The sequence below is a fragment of the Rattus norvegicus genome, chromosome 9, assembly GCF_021556685.1.
Source record: "Rattus norvegicus strain SHRSP/BbbUtx chromosome 9, alternate assembly SHRSP_T2T, whole genome shotgun sequence".
NCBI classification, from domain to species: Eukaryota; Metazoa; Chordata; class Mammalia; order Rodentia; family Muridae; genus Rattus; species Rattus norvegicus.
The window spans coordinates 103,458,543-103,478,213 of record NC_141542.1 but is presented as its reverse complement, the minus strand read 5'-3'; the positions used below and the strand labels follow the sequence as shown (position 1 = coordinate 103,478,213).

General features: G+C 46.9%; 1 protein-coding gene across 2 annotated transcripts in view; it reads right to left on the bottom strand.

Moving 5' to 3' along the window:
- The window catches only part of Inpp5d (inositol polyphosphate-5-phosphatase D), a 105,064-nt gene that overhangs the window by 39,733 nt on the left and 45,660 nt on the right, over nucleotides 1-19,671 (bottom strand). For both annotated transcript variants that reach the window (NM_019311.2, XM_087567461.1), the window contains 4 exon segments: nucleotides 5,774-5,861; nucleotides 11,225-11,365; nucleotides 13,057-13,228; nucleotides 15,574-15,724. In NM_019311.2, the coding sequence (NP_062184.2) occupies nucleotides 5,774-5,861; nucleotides 11,225-11,365; nucleotides 13,057-13,228; nucleotides 15,574-15,724 (552 nt within the window).

Genomic DNA, 19,671 nt, shown 5'->3' with positions numbered 1-19,671 from the left:
TCACCCCACCTACATAGTCCTTAAAAACTCTGGGGCCGTCCTCGATCACCACCTTCCCACCCCCCTACATCGCCTGAGCTGGCGGTGTTCTTGCTCGACTTCCAAAATATACCCATCCCCACTGCCTAAAATCCTCACCAGTTTCTTCCCACAGCAGGCAGAACCACAGGCAAGCTCCACATCCTGTCTCTGAAGGTGCTGCGGGCTTAGATGCCCCACCCCGAGCCATTTTCCTCCTCACTTCTCATCTTCCTCCCGCTATACTTGCTATTCTTGCTAAGGAGTATCCAGATGCTTGGGCTTCATCTGGGAAGGGCACATTACGATCTAGATCTCAGATCTTGCAAAGAACTGCTCCCTGCCTACCGCACCTCGGACAAGATCCTCAAATCACCCTGCTGTGGTCACTTGTGAGTTGGGTATAAAATTCCCCTAATAGAATGTGGGCTCCATGAGGATTGAAACCAACATACCCTGTTCAGTGTTTTGGTGTCTGGCCTATGAAGATGCCTAAAAGACCTGCTTAGTGAACCCTGGGCCTCAGAAGCCTACAGTTACTTGTCTAAAGACAAATAGCTAATAAATTGCTATACCAGACTGGGACTGGTACCCACGTATGCTGGGCCTGACTCCAAGCATATATTTATAGAAGAGATATTTGCCAGGTTGTGGCATGAGCTGCGTGAATGAGGGTCCCAAGTACAACCTCAAGAATGACAAATCAAAACAAAGCTAGATTCTACAGTATCTACCTCACTGTGGACATGCTGCCCTGCTGAAGAGGTGGAGCTAACAAGCTAACTGCCCCTGCCTAAGGATGTAGGGTGAACAGACTTGACGTGTATATGACTCACTTCAACAGTAGCCCTCTTTACCACAGCCCTTGCTCATGCTATCAGCCATGCTACACTAGCTTTTGGTTTGTTTGTTTGTTTTTTTTTCCTGTTTGTTTGAGGCAGGGTCTGGGGGTGCAGGTTTCAATTTCCTTAGCTCCCTACAAGTTGTGTTTACAGGGACTGTACTGTCAAACACAGCCTTGGCTACACTGTTTTAAAGGTTTTGCAGGCCTGACCCGAGACACATGCCATCCCCTTGGCCAGCGGCTATTTTGACTGTTGTATTTCTTTTTAAACCTCTCTAGTAGTACTTCTCTGCAGTCCCCAAGGAAAAGGGCTCTATAATGGCCAGACTCAGTGCCCTTTCAAGATGCCAGACATACTGGGTATATCTGCTCCTTTCTTCCTTGTGTAGGGTAGGACAGACATTACTTCAGGGACAAGGGAAGGAAGAACTCTGGAGATGAGACTCTCAACTCAGGCTTAAGGCCCTTGCAGCAGTTCAGTTTCCTGAGCTGTAAGATCTGAAGGCCTATCAAGATAGACATTCTCGGGGGCTAACAGATAGCTTAGTGGTTAAGAGCACTTTCCAGCTTTTTGGAGGACCTGAGTTCAGTTCGCAACACCCACTGGACAGCTTCTGGGGATCCAACACCCTCTTATGGGTTCTCTGGACATCGGCACACATCATACTCTGACTCTGTCTGTCTGTCTGTCTGTCTGTCTCCAAACAAAGATAGCTATGTGTGATGATGCATGTTTTTAATCCAGCCCCAGGGAAACAAAGGCAGGAGGATCTCTGTGAGCTTAAAATAAAAAATACGATATATAAAAACAATATTCTCTGCTTTATGGGGGGTTAGGAGTGAGACCTGAATTCTACTTCCGGTAGAGGTTGCCACTCTATTCTGCTTCCAGCTGCAAACTCAGTTGATCATATGATCATACTGCCCACTGGACTTACCCTGGCCACTGCAGTCCCTGCTCCAGAGACCTGGTCTCTCTCCTCACCTACTTCAAAGATTTGGGGTGTGTTCTTCCATTCAAGCTACTTAAACGCTGGTGTCTGGTAGCATCCGTGCTGCTCTTACTTTCTTAGAAATTAACCCATCCTTCACTTCAAAGACAGCAAAGAGCCTGTTTCCCCTGCTGATGAATATTTTTAGTTGTATAAATAGAACACAAATACATTTTCCCTGTGAAATCTTTGTGGGAGACCAAAATAGGCCGCCTCAAAATATTCTCTTCTGGCATATTTCGAGATGGCTATTCAGAGCAACTGTAGATAGAAACAGCTCTGAAAAGCTGTCCTTTTGTAAAACAAGATTATACCCAGCTCCATTAGTCAGGTCAAAGGTGGTGGAGATGAGGGTCTCTGTTTTCTTCCTCCTCTGCCTTTCCTGGCACTAAGAAAGCTCATATGCGGGGTTGGGGATTTAGCTCAGTGGTAGAGCGCTTGCCTAGGAAGCGCAAGGCCCTGGGTTCGATCCCCAGCTCCGAAAAAGAGAACCAAAAAAAAAAAAAAAAAAAAAAAAAAAAAAAAAAAAAGAAAGCTCATATGCACAGGACATTTGGAGCAGGAAGATACTAGAGTGACACTTCACCTATTTGGTTTCCCTCTTTACTTTTTTTTAAAATCAGAATCTTGCTATGTTGTCCATACTGGCCTAGAACTTCTGGTCTCAAGCAATCCTCCTGCCTCAGTCTTCCTGAAGAACCAGGAATACAGCAGGTACAGCTCATCTACTGTCAAGGTTGCTGTGAAGACAACTGTGATGGTTTGCATGCTTGGCCCAGGGAGTGGCACTATTAGAAGGTGTGGCCTTGTTGGAGGAAATGTATCACTGTGGGGGTGGGCTTGGAGACCCTCCTCCTAGCTGCCTGAGGATGCTCAGTCTGTTCCTGGCTTCTTTCAGGTGAAGATGTAGAACTCAGCTCCTCCTGCACCATGCCTGCCTGGATGCTGCCATGCTCCTGCCTTGATGACAATGGGCTGAACCTCTGAACCTATAAGCCAGCCCCTATTAAATGTTGTCCTTTATAAAACTTAACTTGATCATGGTGTCTGTTCACAGCAATCAGGCTCTAACTAAGACAACAACTTATCTTTCCAGGAAATCTCCTTCCTCATGCTCCCAAGAGCTTCATGGTCACTTGACTCCAGCATGATAGGCTCCAAGCCCCTATCTACTCCTTTTGCGTCAGGGTGGTTTAAACACTGTCATCACAGGGACTTTCTCAGTGCTGAACATTTGTGTGACCTTCCCACTTATGTACGTAATCCACTGTCAGCTTGTTCAAGCTCCTCCGTGGGCCCATATCTCCCTGGTCCCACTGGCCACATGGTGGTAGGGTGACATCCTCCTGGCTTGACGCCTCATCCTCATATTGCTCTGTAACATGCTGTCTCCACACAGCAAGTGGGAATGCTGGGAGCTCATTCTACAGCAGCATCTGCACCACGGACAGAATTCTGTGCCTTACTTGATTATGCTAGCTTTTGCCATCTTGGGCCATACAGCAGATTTCTGGTCTTCATTTTCAGGGACACAGCATCAGTACCTACCCTCAACGATGCTTCTTGGTGACCATGTGGTCGCTAAGACAGCTCCCCACACAGAGGAACACTTAAAGGTGCAGTCAACTTTTCCGTCTTTTCTTCTTTCTGATTCTTCTCTTAGACAATACATCCCAACTACTCTTTCCCTTCCTTTCATTCCTCCCAACCACCCCCCCTACCTCCCCCTCCCTCAGATCTACTCCATTTCCCTTCAGAAACCAGCATCCCTCTTTTCTATACAGATCTCCTGCCCTTCAGAAAACCTGTTTCCACTCCAGGAATGTCCCTGTTCCTCCCAGAAGTCATCCCTACCTACTGTCTGTGAGCAGCCAATGTATAGCCTTTCTCCCAGACTAGGGTGAAGGTGCTGAGGAGAAGGCTCAATTGAAAACAGGCCTCAGCTCAAACATGGGAACCTGAGTTGATCTTCAGCATCTGGAACAAACTGGGCTTGGTGGCCAGCACCCGGAACTCCAGCATTGGGAGTGGAAGTGGGGTTGGGATGGAATGAGGATTTAATCTTAAAACTTATTGTATGGCCAGTCAAGATGACTCTAGATGAGCTCTACCTACGTCTGCTGGGAGAGGCTATCTCAGAAGATGGAGTAGAAGACAGCAAGATAGCTCATTAGACCTGGGGACTGGAGTTTGGTCCCGGGACTCATATTGTAAGCATTTATTCTAGGGCTCTGCCCAAGTTACCTGGCATTAACCAGGTACACTTGACTTACTATAAAAGGGTCTGCTTGCCCCCTCCTCATTCTCTTGTTCTCTTGCACTCTCTTCCTCTCTTCCCCCATGTCCCTTCTCTCCCCTTTCCCATTCCCTTCCTCCCTCTCTCTCCACATGTCCATGGCCAGCCTCTACTCTTCTCTCTCTCTCTTTCTCTCTCTCTCTCTCTCTCTCTCTCTCTCTCCTCCTCCTCCTCCCTCCCTCCTACCCCTTCAACTCCCCTCCCCATGCCCTAAACTCAATTCTATACTATACTGTGTGGCTGGTCCCTCAGGTAGAAGGGATGCCTCAGCATGGGCCCACAGAAGCACCCCCTTCCCTTACACCTTACCACACCTCTACCAAACATATCCTTGGCCTCTTTTTCTTTTTTATAAAATACAACACATATGGTGGGAGAGAATTGACTCCTACAAGTCTGCTTTTACACTTGTGCCGTGCTACATGCCCATGAGTGAATGCATGCACACACGTGTACAATAAAAACGTATAAACAAACAAACAAATACAATGTAATAAAAAAGATGAGAGCAGCTGGGGAAGGCACCTGACATTGGCCTCTGGCCTCCTCATGCAAGTACATGCGGATATACATATTTTCATATACAAGTACCAAACACACACACACACACACACACACACACACACACACACACACACACTCATCACTCCCCTTCCACACACCATGGGCTTAAGTCAGATGTGTTAGCTCATGCCTACAATCCTAGCACTTTGGAGGCTAAGGCAGGAGATGGTGAGCTGGAGGTCAACTTCCCAAACATACATTCATCAATAGAACATTAATGGATCTGGTTTGTTGTCTCTAGCATTTACAATGGCTCTGTTGGTGTTTTTGGAGATTCTGTCCTTTCTGACCCCTCAACCATGCTGTTCTATTTCACATTCTCACTTTTTTGGTGTTTGTTTGTTTGTTTGTTTGTTTGTTTGTTTGAGACATGGTTTCTCTGTGTAGTTCTGGATATCTTAGAACTTGCTTTGTAGACCAGGCTGACCTTGAACTCATGAGCCACCATACCCTGCTCTATATCCTCACTTTTTTTTTTTTTTGGTTCTTTTTTTTCGGAGCTGGGGACCGAACCCAGGTCCTTGCGCTTCCTAGGCAAGCGCTCTACCACTGAGCTAAATCCCCAACCCCTATATCCTCACTTTTAACAATGCTCCTCTAAGAATCTAGGTCCCCACCCTTACTATACTCTAAATTTACCGAGGGCACTAAAAAAATACAGCCAGATCTATTCTTCATTTAACCCTTGTCTCCTGCCCAACTGCGAGCGGCTGTGGAGGTGGGGCACCACCATCTTGCAGTCCCTGGGGTTAAAGTGTATGAAGAACCTCATGTTTTCCTTGCCTTTCAATTTCTGAGGAGAAACGTTGGGAATGACCCTGCTCGCCTCCTTCTCCAACACCAGGCAATTTGTCTGTGAGGTGAAACTGTCTGAAGTCAGGAACTGATGCCAGGAAATGCCTTTACGGAAGGGAAGGGATGTTCGCCTCACCACCACTCCCCTCCCCCACCCCACGCCAATGTTTATATTAGACTAGCCAACTCGAGGAGGCGGTGCTTCTACCTGCCTTCAGAGTCCCTGGTGCAGCAATTATATCTTTCCAAATCTGAACCCCTTACCTGAGGTCGTGGGCGAAGGCCTGGGGAGAGCTGCTGGTCAAACAACCTCTGCAGAGACTCCAGGGACGGGAGGGTCCTGATGACTTCTCTGAGAGCCGAGGAGCAAGGTAAAGTTCAACAATTAGTGGGAACTAGTAGCACCTGAGGAATACAGGCCCTAACTGCAGACAGGCCCCACCCGGCGGCCAATCCCTTAGCCCTTCCCTTAAGGACATGCCCGGGCAAAGATCAGTCAGCCCATCAGGCTGGCCTAGACCCTGACCCTCTTCAATCTGTACCAGAGCATAATCCACTATGTAACCTATAGAATCTGTTTCTAATCTGGAAACACAAACAACTATAAAATTACTTAGGAGCATATTTCTTAAATTTCAGACACACACACACACGCACGCACACACACACACACACACACACACACACACACACACACACTAAAAATGCAAATGCCCAGGTTTCACTATGGTCTGGAGAGCCAAATATTTTATTCATTAACTTATTTGTGTGTGTGTGCATGTATGTGTGTGCACATGCATGTAGGGGCCTGAGGCTGTCATTAGGTGTCATCACGCTCTTGATGGAGGTAGGGTTTCTTGATGAACCCAGAGCTGGTCGATTCAGCTAGTCTGTCCAGCCAGCTCACTTCAGAGATTCCATGTCTTTAGGGATTCCCCGTCTTTGGTCCCAACAAGCACGCTAGTATCATAGGAGAGCCACCACATCCAGCCAGCTTTTCTATGCTGATTGGGGATCTGAACCCTGGTCCTTAGGTTTGTGCAGCAAGAACTTTACCCACTGAGCCATCTCCCCAGCCTCCTGGAAAGCACATTTAAAACATGCAACATATGAGTAACACTAAATGTTACTCATTGGCAGATTACGTTTATATATTTATATGTACATACATGTAACAATAATAAATAATACACAACAGAAATTTGAGTGAGTAGAGGGGATTTGGGAGGAGTTGGAGGGAGTACAGGAGGGGAAATGATTTAAATACAGTGCCCACATATGATATTCTTTTTAAAAATAATAAAGAAAGCTGGAATTGGTGGCACACGCCTTTAAATCCCAGCACTCAGGAGGCAGAGGCAGGCGGATCTCTGAGTTCCAGGACAGCCAAGACTACACAGAGAAACCCTGTCTTGGGGGTAGGGGGAAGATAAAATAAAACAAATAATAATTCAACTTTGGGGTGCTAGGTGGGGTACCCCATGTTCAGATTCAGATCTCCTGGCAGCTGAAGAGTGTCGAGTCTCTTGGTAGTTCCAGAACTAGGTTTTATGGCTTTTCTCTTTCTCTCTCTGTTATTGTCACAGCCTTTAAAACATAGTGGGGAATTTTAAGTTTGGTTTTTCGTGTGTGTGTGTGTGTGTGTGTGTGTGTGTGTGTGTGTGTGTGTGTGTGTGTATGTGTGTATGTATGTATGTATACATACAAAACACAAAAATCCAAACCTGTCCATGTTTTTACATATTTAATATTGTAAAGTTTTTCAAAATAAGCTGCCAAGAAATATTCCCAAATCAACATCTAGGAGTTTGGGTTACTTTGAAATCTTTGCTATTATAAATAGTGTTGTAAAAAGTGTTGTTCCTGTAGCCTTTCCTTTCCTATTTCCGACTATCAAACTGGGAGAACCACGATTGTAGCTTTATTTCAACATTAACAAGCCACTGGTGACCAAGCTGCTGCTGCGACCTCTTGACTGCCTTCTGAACCCTCTCCCTCTGCCCCTCCCCCAGGGTCTCACAGAGCCGGGGCTAGCCTCATGCTTGCTGTGTAGCTGAAGATGACCTTGAGTTTCTGATTCTTTTGCCTGCATTTGCCAAGTGCTGGGATAGGCTGGCACTGCCACACGCGGTGTAAATGGCATTTGGTATGAAACACAAAGCATTGCCTATGCCGTGCACGCACGCTACCACTGAATTTTCTCTTTTTAATGTCTATAATAATGTCATGCTTTAGGACTGAGCATGCCTGGGGTCCTGAGCAGGCTTCTTATATTAACATCTAATGCCTTTAAGTATATTTCTGTGCTTGCCTTCTCCTATATTTCGCTTTAAATAAATTGTCCCATCTCTCTCACCAACTTTCTGTTGGGAATTTTGTCATTTCCATATGCTGCTGTAAAGTTTACTTATTGATCTGCTTCTTACTTAATCTAGACACTGTGCTTTTTGCATTATTACGTTTTCACTCTAGATGGATTAGATACCATTATAAGGTGGTTTATAATTTTTTATTCTCCTATTACCCTTTCTTTAGCAATTCCTGTACAGTACAGTTAGAAACTTATTATTAGTATCTACTGGGGACCAATTATTTGCTCATTAAAAGTTTCTGTGTGTATGTCTCTCTCTCTCTCTCTCTCTCTCTCTCTCTCTCTCTCTCTCTCTCTCTCTGTGTGTGTGTGCTGCATGCGCATGTGAGTGCACTGGTGCACCTGTGCCTGTGTGGAGGCCAGAGGGAGAGGTCAGGCGTGTGGCTCTCTCCTCTGTGCCTTATTCCCTTGAGACAGGGTTTTCACTGAGCTTGAAGCAAGGCCTGTGGCTGGCCAGCACCAGACATCCTCCCTATGTCCACTACAGTGCTGGAGTTACAGGCGAGCTTTTTAAGCTAGGTATTGCGGTGCATGCTTATAAACTAAGCACATGACTAAGACAAGAGGAGAGAGGGGTCACACTGGGATGAGGCTACGTATTGAGACCCTGTCTCAAAACAGAAGGAACAAAAGCAAGTTTTGAAACTTAGGGAGGGGCGGCTGGAGATAGCAGTTATCAGTAAAGAGCTGGCTGCCCCTGCAGAGAACTAAGTTCAACTCTGAATACCCATGTGGAGTGAGTGGCTCCCAACAGCCTGTCACTCCTGCTCCAAAGAATCTGTGGCCCCCTTCTGGTTTCTGTGGGTTCATGCATGCACACGGTACACATACAGATGAGAGGGCATGCACACATACACACAAATGAAAATAAATTAGAAATAAAAATAATAAAATGCAGAAATATAGTTTTTTTTGACTATTTATCTATGTAAACGATTCCTTTATTTAAATAGACTTTTACATTTTCTATTTCAAGTACGTGAGTGTATGTGCACTGTGTGTAGAACTTGTCAGAAGAGGACACCAGACCCCCTGGAACCGTCCCTGTGGGTGCTAGGAACACAGCCCAGGTCCTCTGCAAGATCAGCGAATGTTCTTAACTGCTGAGTCGTTTCTCCAGCCCCATGCCTTTATTTGTTTAATCAGTCACTAAGTTACAGTTTTCTGTATGTGGATTCATCTTTATCTTAGTTCTGCAGAGGAGCCCCTCAGCCGGTGCTCGCTAGTTGGTAACTGAACAGAGGAACGCCGGAGCACACCTATCCTGTTTACTCGGATTCCTGTGGAACAGACCTGCACAGATGCCTGGGGAATGGAAACAGGCTGTTCCATCTACACGCCTAGTCACCACCTGATTATAAAAGTGAAGAAAAGTGTGCAGGGAGGTGAAGAACATTCCGGTCTCTTGAACAACTTGAAGTTAATTATTCAGCAGACAGAGATATGGAAGCTTTTAACACTGGCTATAATGTGCCAGAGAAGCAGGCGCATCAGAGAGGCTGCTGCTGTCACCATAGTGATGAGGTGAGGCAGGTGCCGGGGGAACTCGGTGCTGTGGGGAGCTGTGGAAGGGTCTGGACAAAGCTACCCATGGACCTAGCAAAGGTCAAGACCTGTGTCCAGGCAGAAATAACAGCTTTTTATGAGCTGTCACAAAATAATGCATGTATATTTTTAAAGCGAGGGCCCTTTGTGTGTATTTTGCCCCAGTGATAAATGGTTTGCAAGGACAGAACAAACAATACCATGGAGACCTTTAACAGTGACAGCCCTACTGCCAGCCCGGTGTACAGTGCATCCCTTGAGAAAACGAGTTCATTGAAACAAATGACTAGCAGGCCAATCCGACAACTGGTCGATTTGTCAACTTTACCAAGTGCGCCGCCTGTGCCTTTGAGAGCCTTTAAATAGAATGGCGAATTGGATTACCGGTGATGGAAGACTCTTTTCTGAATATTAACCAAGCTAAGATTGGGAGAGCACCAGAGAACTGGAAGCTGCAGTAAGTGTTCATGTACCAAAACATGAACTAGCACAGGCTGGCTGCAGGCCCTCACTCTTGAGAAACATTTCCCGCATTTCGGAGGGGTTTACTTTGTTACTCAGGATGGCTTTCAGTTACTCCTGGTGTGACCTTTCACACTCCTTGCCACTTCTTTACATTGTAGACCAGCCTTTTCCATGAAAGTATAGTTATGGGGTTTTCTTTGTTTGTGAGATAGGGTCTTTCTGTACTGGAACTCAGTATGTAGACCAGGCTAGCCTCAAAGTCACAGAGATATGCTAGCCTCTGCCTCTCAAGTTCTGGGATTAAAGGTGTGTGCCACAATGCCCAGCTCCAACCACAATGTGTTTACGTTAATGAAATTCAAGATGTACAATCAAAAGAATTTTTAAAAATCACAAATTTTACCCATTGGTCAGTCATTCAATAACGTCCATAGTGGGGAATTGATGTTGGGTCACTTTAAACATTGCCATCACCAGAAGGCTTGATCTGTCACCACCCTGAGGCCACCAGGAATACATATAAAGTGACTTTAATTTATTTCCTGCCAGGGCCTTTATGTGTTGGTTGGATGTGGGGGCTGTAGCAAGGAGAAAGTGTGTGAGTCTAACTATCTGCCCTCTGTCCTACACACAGATATCATAGCACATGCGTATCTTGCCTCCCCCCCTCCACACAACACAGTGGCACATACATATCTCCCCACACCACAGCACATGCATGTCCTCCCGATGTATCATAGCACATAAATATGTTCTCCTCACAGCATATGTGTGTCCCCTCACAGCATGTGTGTCCCTACATATACCATGGCACATAAATGTTAGCTCCCCCTCAATGACACATGAGTGTCCCCCCTTTCTTACACAAACACACACACACACACACACACAAACACACAAACTCACATACGCACACATATACTCTGCCTCTACTTAAGTTGAATTAAAAACAAACAAATTAACAACAACAAAACACTATGGATAGGCACATCTCTTTGGCATGCACAAGGTCCTACTTCCCCAGCATGCACATGCACCCAGCCCACCCCCAAAATAAACCAAAAAAGAATAAACAAATGAACAACTTTCCCAGCCCAGCTAGAGTTCAAATTCTATGACAACAAGGGCTCCAAACAAGCATGGAGCATTCAGACTCTGCCCGCTGTCCAGTTACCGTGAGTGCTGCAGAGGCATTTGGACAGAGGTGATACAGGGCCACTCTAATGAACACCTTTCACTATGTCCATCCTCCTGGATGGGTAGGGGACCCCATCATCCACTGGCTCCCATTACCCATGAAGCTCCCCCACCCCTCCCCTAGGGGTCTCCATTACCCATGGAGTTCCTTGCAGAGGAGTGAAGTCAGCTTCTTCAGGTGAGGGAGGTTGCTGGAGCCTGTCTTCAGAAAGTCAGAGTCCAGCATGAGCTGAGTGCTCAGATAATCCTGGATGGCTTTCAGGTGCTCCTCCGGGAGCCTGGGAAACAGAGAAACAATGAAAGGCCACTTTCGCCCGTGCTGGCCACATTGAGGATTCCCGGTCTTTGGTAGAGACATGTTCCGGTAGAGATCTGTGTGGCTCTGTGAAGAAGGTCCCACAGGTGGGACTGCAGAGGCAGAGGGGTAGATCAAAACCAGGAAGAGGCCACCAGGAATACCCTTGGGATGAGCATTCTGGACACTGTTGGAGGGGGTGATAGGGCTGGGAAAGGGTTATTCTTTTCGCTTGCTTGTTTTGGAGACAGAGTTTCTCGATACAGTCCTGGCTGTCCTAGAACTCACTCTGTAGACCAGGTTGGCCTCGAACTTACTTTACACACATCTGCCGCCTCTGCCTCCTGAGTGCTGGGATCAAAGGTGTGTGCTGCCTTCATCTGGCTTTTTGTTTGTTTGTTTGTTTGTTTGTTTGTTTGTTTGTTTTTAAAAGAGACGGCCTTGGAAACATGAGGAGGGGTCAGTTCTCTATCTCCTTCATCCATACGGCTGTAACCTAAGGGCTGGAAGGACAATCTAGCTTAGTGATAACAAATAGGTCTGACCCTCATGCCAAGTCCAAACTCTCAGTCGAAGGTGACCCAGAGCTCTAAGTATAGAGGGGCTGGAGTCACCTCGGCCTCCATTGTAAAGTCAGTGTATTATTAATTTTATTTTCTCAGGAGTAGGGGGTGGAGGGGATAGGATCTGCCTGTGCAGCCCAGGCTGACTTTGAACACCTGATCTTCCAGCCTCAAGTCTCCTCAGTGCTGGTACTATAGGTATAAGACCACATCCAGTTGACTTTCCAAGTGTTGGAATGACAGACACATACCATCATGCCTGGCTTCTGTGTGTCATTAGAACCAGGAATGTGAGATCAGGTAGTGGATACTCAGGTAGCCTGACTTTGAGCACAACCTGTCCCCAGAGGTTGGCCTGGTTTGGAACCCAAGTTGTCTCCTCTCAGTCAGCCTGTATTACCTGCTACATCACCACCGTCACATATTTCTGCGGACCATGTACTCCCTGGGCTCCAGCTCTTAGCAACCAGCCTTTCTCCTAGCACTTAATGGAGTTCTAGGAATAATGTCACTTAGCACTGTGCACTCCATTAATGAAGCTGTAAGTTTGTGGTGCCATCCTGGAGCCCCACGGGAGCCGTGAGGAATGACCATGTAGACAGTCACATTGGTTTTCCTGGGGTCCAGGCTACTGTTTCTCAGACTAAAGTGTGGCTATGGAATGCAGAGGTCCTCCTGCAGCTGCCTGTGGTAAGATGTAGTGTGCAGGCAGGAGCAGCCTCACAGAGTGATGAGAAACACTTTAGAAACGTGGGCAAGCGTGGGTGTGTAGGTGTCATCTGACCACAGAACAGCAGTGACCTTCTACACAAAAAGCAATCTTGCACTTACAGGGTAGAAAGACCTAAAAATTATGAATGTTAAAATCACTCCAAGGAGACCATAAAATCTCACAGGAAAAATGTGAAGACCTTGATAGAGACATGTGCTAAGGACAGAAAACAACTTGGGGGCAGGGAGATAGTCCTCAAGACAGACATTGGCTTTCAACTTTACATGGATAAGCAGGACTGCTGTTTCCTGCAGTCTGGGCTTGTGCATGCTTGGGTGCTAGATGTTGGGTTCTAGGCAAAGGCTGGCTACCCAGGGGACCTTCCAGGTAGAAACTCACCCACTGGTATCCATACTCTGTAGACGCTGAAACAGTGTCTCGGAGAGACTCAGCCGGGTGACCTCAGGGGCTCGGGGGTTCTCTGTTGGAAGAGGAAGGTCCTTGGCCTCGCAGGGCCCAGCAGACACAGGGATGTTTCTGGGAGGCAGCTCAGGTGGTGACATGACACTTTCTACCAGGAGAACAGAGGGACAAATGCCATCGGTGAGGATATTGTCTATACAGCCCTGTTCTGCATTTCAACCACAGCCCTGTGAGGTCCAGGCTACCCAGTACCAGGTTCCACTCTGCCCCACTGTTCCCACTCTTCCTCCTTATAGCCATGCTCATTAGATAGGGAGCCCCTTGAGGTGACCCTAATTTCATGATCCTTAGATCTGAAGCCTCTGGCTATGGTCTTGTCCTACCATGTTGCTCAGCAAAGACCTCCTTGGGTCAGTTGGCCCTGAGAAGCACAGGGACACCTTCAGGCTTGCTGACCGTGAACAGATCAATTGGCAGATCTGCAAGACCCTTGGCTCTCAGGGTCTACAAAGTATAGCCAGAGCCTAGGGCCAGGAAAACAAGCCCACTCAATGGTTCTCTCCCTGCACCCCTCTCTCTCCCTCCCTTGCTCCCTCTTTCCCCTGCCTTCTCTCTCCATTCTTTCCAACCTCAGGCTTCCTTTCCCTCTTCTAGCCCCCCCAGAAACAAATTTAGAAAGTAAAGGGCCTTCTGAGACCTAAAATATCAAACAAACAACTTGACCTTCATCTGAGAGATTGAGACCCTCGCCCACCCTTTTCAGATGTCCTTCATGTGCACAAAGTCAAGGTGACTGGGACATTTATATTCAAGACTCCCTGCCCAAGCCCTGCCCAGGTCCCTAATGGCCGCCCTGGCACCCAGCCACAACACTGTCCAGATGACAGGGACAAGGGGTCTTTTCCTTCAGTTTATTGCCCATTCTTTTCTCTTTGGCTGTGGAGACAGCTCTAAATCTATGTTGGGTCCTGGAACTGCAGGCCTTCAAGAAGACCCAGGACAGATCAGAGGCCTTGAACTTGGCACTGCAGGTGACCAGGAGCCTTGTTTGTGGAGGTGAAGTCAAGGCCAATAGACTGGGATTCTCTTCAGAGCCTTTATAGGAAGCATTGGGGGCTTGCTTCCAATGGCATGCCAGGGGCAGGACAAGCTGAGAAAAAGCATGGTGGGTGGCCTGAGGGGAGAGAGAGTGGTGGCTGTGTGGAAGACATGTCTACAGGACAAGGTCAAGGCTGCCATGTGGACTTCTTTTGAGCTTTGGCCCCAGCTATACCTCACCTGTTGATCTCTAGAAGTCAGACAGATGAGACAGGGTAGACCTCATCTAAGTAGACTTAGAACTATGGCCATCTAGGACAGGTGCTTCACTATATGCCTCTGCTGCTCCTTCAGGCTGATGAGGCAGCTCTCCTGGATGCCCTTTGGATGGTCTCCAGGAGGGCAGAAGATTGGAACAGAGGCTAGGGAATCCACAGCTAGCCCACAGTACAAAAGGATGCCTTGAATGAATGTGCCTGGCATATTCTCTCCAGGGACAGGTAGGAGCCAGGCCTGGGATGTCAGCATTGCAGGTCTAATCCCTTCCCCCCAGGGAACCTGCCAGGAACACACTGACCTGCTGAGGGGTTCAGGAGGTAATCTGTGGGCTTCTGTCAGGCAAGGAAACTTTGAGGCGAAAAGAAGGGTGTCCTACTGCAGGGCTCTCTATATTCCTGACTCTCAATGACTGGCCCCTTGTCTCTGTGCTAGCCTTCACAAACTCTTGGGAACTTTTTTTTCCAATGTATTTTAGAAGCCTTTTTACAGATGGTGGTGTCTCACTATGGAGCCCAGGCTAGCTCAAACTCATGCTCTTCCTGCCTCAGCCTCCTAAATTTTAGGGTAGCTATAATTTTGCACACACCACCATGACCATTTTGGTTGCCCCTAATGATGGTACATGAAGAAGCACTTTTCCATCCTCCCACTTATGTGCATGGACCGTCTTCACTGCTTTCATCATAATGATGGCAATGTCATTTCTAGAGAGCGTTTGCTGTGTACCGGGAATGGCATCTCATCCTGTGACATCCTAAGAGACTAAGTGCCACTGTTATCTAATCTCTTTAGAGGGAAGCTTGTGGTTCAGAGAGTTGAAGTCCCCCAAGGCCACAATGGCAACAAGCAAGGAAGCAGTAATTCTAGTCCACACCTGATTTCAGAGCCATGCTCCCAACCAATCATTTCTGTGTCCAGTGGAGCTGAACCTTCCTAACCCTGCAACCCTTTAATACAGTTCTTCACATTGCAGTGACTGCAACCGTAAGATTATTTTGTTGCTACTTTGTAACTGTAATTTTGCTACTGTTATGAACTGCAATGCAGATATATGATACCTGTGAAAGGATGGTTCAACCTCCAAAGAGGTACTCTAGTCTATAAGCACTGTGAGACCGGGCCACAGAGTCCTGCTGGCACCTCCCCATCCTTGCCATACCCTCCTTCCCTTCCTACCTGTGTCCTCTTCAGGCTCATCAATAGCATCCTCCTCCTCCAGAGGCACAGGGAACTGCAGGTGGGTCACCAGCCCCATGTTTTCTTTCTTGTAAAACTCGATGAGCTGGTCCAACTTCGTGAAGAACCTCATGGGCACACCTTCGGATGCCTGAGGACAGAAGCCCAGGACAGAGCATACTTTAGCTAGAATGTCACCCAACCACAAAGGCCACCTGGAACAGAGACTGAACAGACTGGGAGTGACCATATTCCAAAACTGCCTCAGGCTCTCCACCCACACCTCACATCCTGTAGCCAGTGACTCCCAGGAGCCCTTTGCAAAGGTGCAAATAGTATTTTTAAAACTATTTTTTCTTTCCATCTGTTAAAAAAACTATTTCTATAAGTACTTTACTATACAAATTAGTATATTTTTAATTATATACAAATTAGGAAATGCCAGGGTTTTTTTTTAAAGAAATCACCTATAATCTCAAAGGCCCAAGAGTTTCTATTTTTACTAGTTTAGGTATGTGTGGGTATGGCAAACAGAGCTATTTTTGCTCCCCCCACAAAGACCATTTCTAAAAATTATTTCTTATTTTTGGTATTGAAGATAGAGCTCAGGTTCTCACACATGCAAAGTACACATAGCCCCACCGTGAGGGACATCCCAGGCCCAAACTATCTGTTTATTAATGACTTATTTTTATAGCACTAGGGATTGAACCCAGGACTTTACACAAGCTAAGTAAGCATCCTACTTCTCCTATCTCTGCCTCCTGGGTGCTGGAATGACAGACGTGTATCACCAGACACCAACAGTCTGCCATTTTAAACTTGATTTTGAAGCAAGTTCACTCTAAACTATCCAGACTGAGCTTGAATACATCATCCTCCTGGTCCAACCCCCAGAGTAACTGGGATTAAGAACACATGCTAACACACATGGCTAGTTTATTTTATTTTACTTAAGGCTCTTTGAAATGGGGTCTGGCTATGTAACCCAAGATGGCCTCAAGTTTGCAGCTATCCTCCTGCATCAGATTCTCAAGGGCGTAAAAATTACAAGCTTGTGCCACCACACTTGATTATTGTTTTTAAACATAGGAAAATTCATTCTTGCAATCTTTTCCATTTGTTTAAATTCTATTTTTTTTGTTTGTTTGTTTGTTTGCTTTTTGAGTGGGTCTCACTATGTGGCCCTGGCTAACCTGGAACTCACAAGAGATTTTTCTGTTCCTGTCTCTTGAGTCCTGGGATTGAAGGGGTTAGTTAGTCTAACCATGCTAGACTTAGTTACTTTTGAAAAATATGTATTTTATGTATACAATGTTTTGTCCCCACCTACATCTGTGTACCATGTGATTGCTGTGCCCGTGGAGGCCAGAGGACATCAGACCCTTTGGACTGGAGTTAGAGATCATTGTGAGACACCATGTGGGTGCTGGGAACTGAACTCAGGATCCTCTGCAAGAGCAGCCAGGGCTCTTCACCACTTGGCCCCCTATCCGGCTCTTAATCATGTTTGCTTGCTTCCTTGTTTTTCAACTAAAAGTCAGTGAGTGGTCCAAGCAATGCAATACAGGGATCTTCTACTTTGTGCCTCTGTTGTTGATGATAGAGGTGACTCTGCTCTACTATTATAACACTCTGGGACCAGGACTCTTTGGTGTGTTGGTGGAAGAGGCAGCTCCAGCAGGAAACTCAAGGTTTTCCCTGAACAGTTATCCCAGCCTCCACCAAGATGCCCCTTCCTCTGTCTAGGTATATCCTTGCTAAGACGGCTATCCCTAGAGGCAGCCAGACCAGAGCAAGAGACCAAGTTGCTGCAGGTATTGAGATGTACGCACGCTCTAGTGAGTCTTCTGTGGCTTTAAGGGGTCATAATCCCTCCACATGGGCCAAGTGTCTGCCCCCCCAGTTCACTCTTGTCTTTTTATTATATTTTTTATTTTATTTTATTTTAAGATAATATTTTACACTATAGCTCAGGGTGGCCTCACACTCATGGCAATCCTCCTGTCTCAGCTATGTAAGGGTTGGGATTACAGGTATGAGTTACCACGTCTAGCTGTCCCTACCATTTTAACAATGACTTGTATCCATCTTCAGGGTTAGAGATCAGAGGTTGAACCATTTCTTTAGGGCCAGATAGCTGCCTTCTTGCTGAAAAAACCCATTGCTTGTGGTAAACCAGGCCAATAGGAAGATGGGTTTGGGTTAGAAAGTCCTCAGAGCGGGTGGTTGACTCAATCACCTCTACATTACATTACTTTTATTGATGGTTTGACAGCTTGAACTGGGAGGCTTGACCTGGTGGCTTCAGCATCTCAGGTGAATGGGACAGACTCAGGTATCTTGCCTACTTGATGGGATTAAGACTTACCATGGATACAAGTCTTTGGGCATATCTAGGTTAGGTTTACTGAGGTGGGAAAACCCATCCAAAATGCAGGTGACATCATCCCATGGGCTGAGGTACAGGATTGAGTAAAAAGGAGAAAGCAAACTGACACCAGCATTGATCACTGTTTTCTGACCATGGATACAGTGTGGCCAGCAGCCTCTGCTTCTCCTGCTGAACCTTCCCCATCACTGCATACTGTATCCCCTGCAACCACTGTATCCCCTGCAACCACTGTATCCCCTGCAACCGTAAACCAAATGTTTCTTCCTCAAGTTGCTTTTGTAAGGTATTTTGCTACAGCAATGAGACAAACAGCTGATACAACTAGGAAGCTCTCAGGCTTGTCTCTGAACCTTGGATCCTGGGTCTTCCACACTGTAGTGAGGTGACATGGCCTTGTGTGAGAACAGTCTCTGTGGACTCGGGCTGTCCATATAGGCTATAGCTTTGCGCGCACATGCGCGCACTCACACACCCACACCTCCCCCCCCCCCCCCACACACGGGTGAGCGTGCGCATGCATGAGAGAGAGAATGCTCATACTGTCTAGCTTAGGCTGTCTTAGTAAATTTATAGAGAGTTTAGCAAAACCCATCTGTTTATTCTTTTCAATAAACTCCCTTGTTGCCTTAAAGCTCCATGCTGCTCAATCTCTTATAAGCACTGTTAACCACCTGAGTGACAGCCCCTGCCAAGATTTCCAGAATATTCTGTCAGTGGTTCAAATGCAAACAAGAATGGAATAACAAGAATAACTTGATGAGATGTAAGACCTGTGAACTCATTACAGATAAAGCAGTCATAAGTGTGTGTGGTCTTGTCAGGGGGTTATGGGTAATCGATGACATGCCACTGGGCATTTGGAAAGAGAATGAAAATATCAAAGAAATTCGAGGTGGGCTGACTTGTGAGTGAATCTGGGAAAAAAAGAAGTCTCAGCAGGGGGTGAAGAGTGCCTAAGGACTGCATGTGTGAAAGAAAGATGGCAGTGCGATTTGGGAGGCCCACAGGCTGAGATGCACATTATTTTACACAGCAGGAAAAAAACAAACCCAGAAACTGGACCTGTGCTGCACTGTTGAATTGTAGACGTGTTCAATGCGGTGGGGGCAGTGGCGGGGGCGGGGGGATGGAGCGGAGTGGGGGTTGGGGGATGGGGGCGACAATGATGACAGAGGGGGCAGGTAAACAGTGGTGGGTGAATAGGCTGTGTATTAAGCAAGTAGAAGAACGAAAAGATAAAGGGATCCTCACAGGGAGGAGGCGGGAGCTGGAAGCAGCAGTGAATGCTGAAAGCTGGCCCCTGCTAGTGCTTGCACAGTCATGGAGGGCAGGGAGCAGGGCCTGGCAGGCCAGGGTGGCTGACTGACTAGGTGGGCTGGGCTTCCAGGAAGGTAGGGTTGCCTTCACACTTCAAGGATAGTGGAGCAGGCGTCTCTGGGTGGATGCCTGAGTATGAGCCGGCTCGGAATGGCATTGCTAAGAAGGGAGGCTTTCCTCAACCTTCCATAGGCAAGACCCCTCCCCCCCCCAGAGTGGGATCTGTTTGGGTTGCCTTCCCGCTTGTTAGAAAGGCAATGCCCGTATTCACACGTAAATGGTGTTTGAAGGTGAAGCCTTTGTAATGGTGGGGCTCTGACGGTGTCAGTGGCTCTTGTTGCAGAGGAAAAGCAACCTCAGCTCACACTTGATGTCTGGCTGTATGA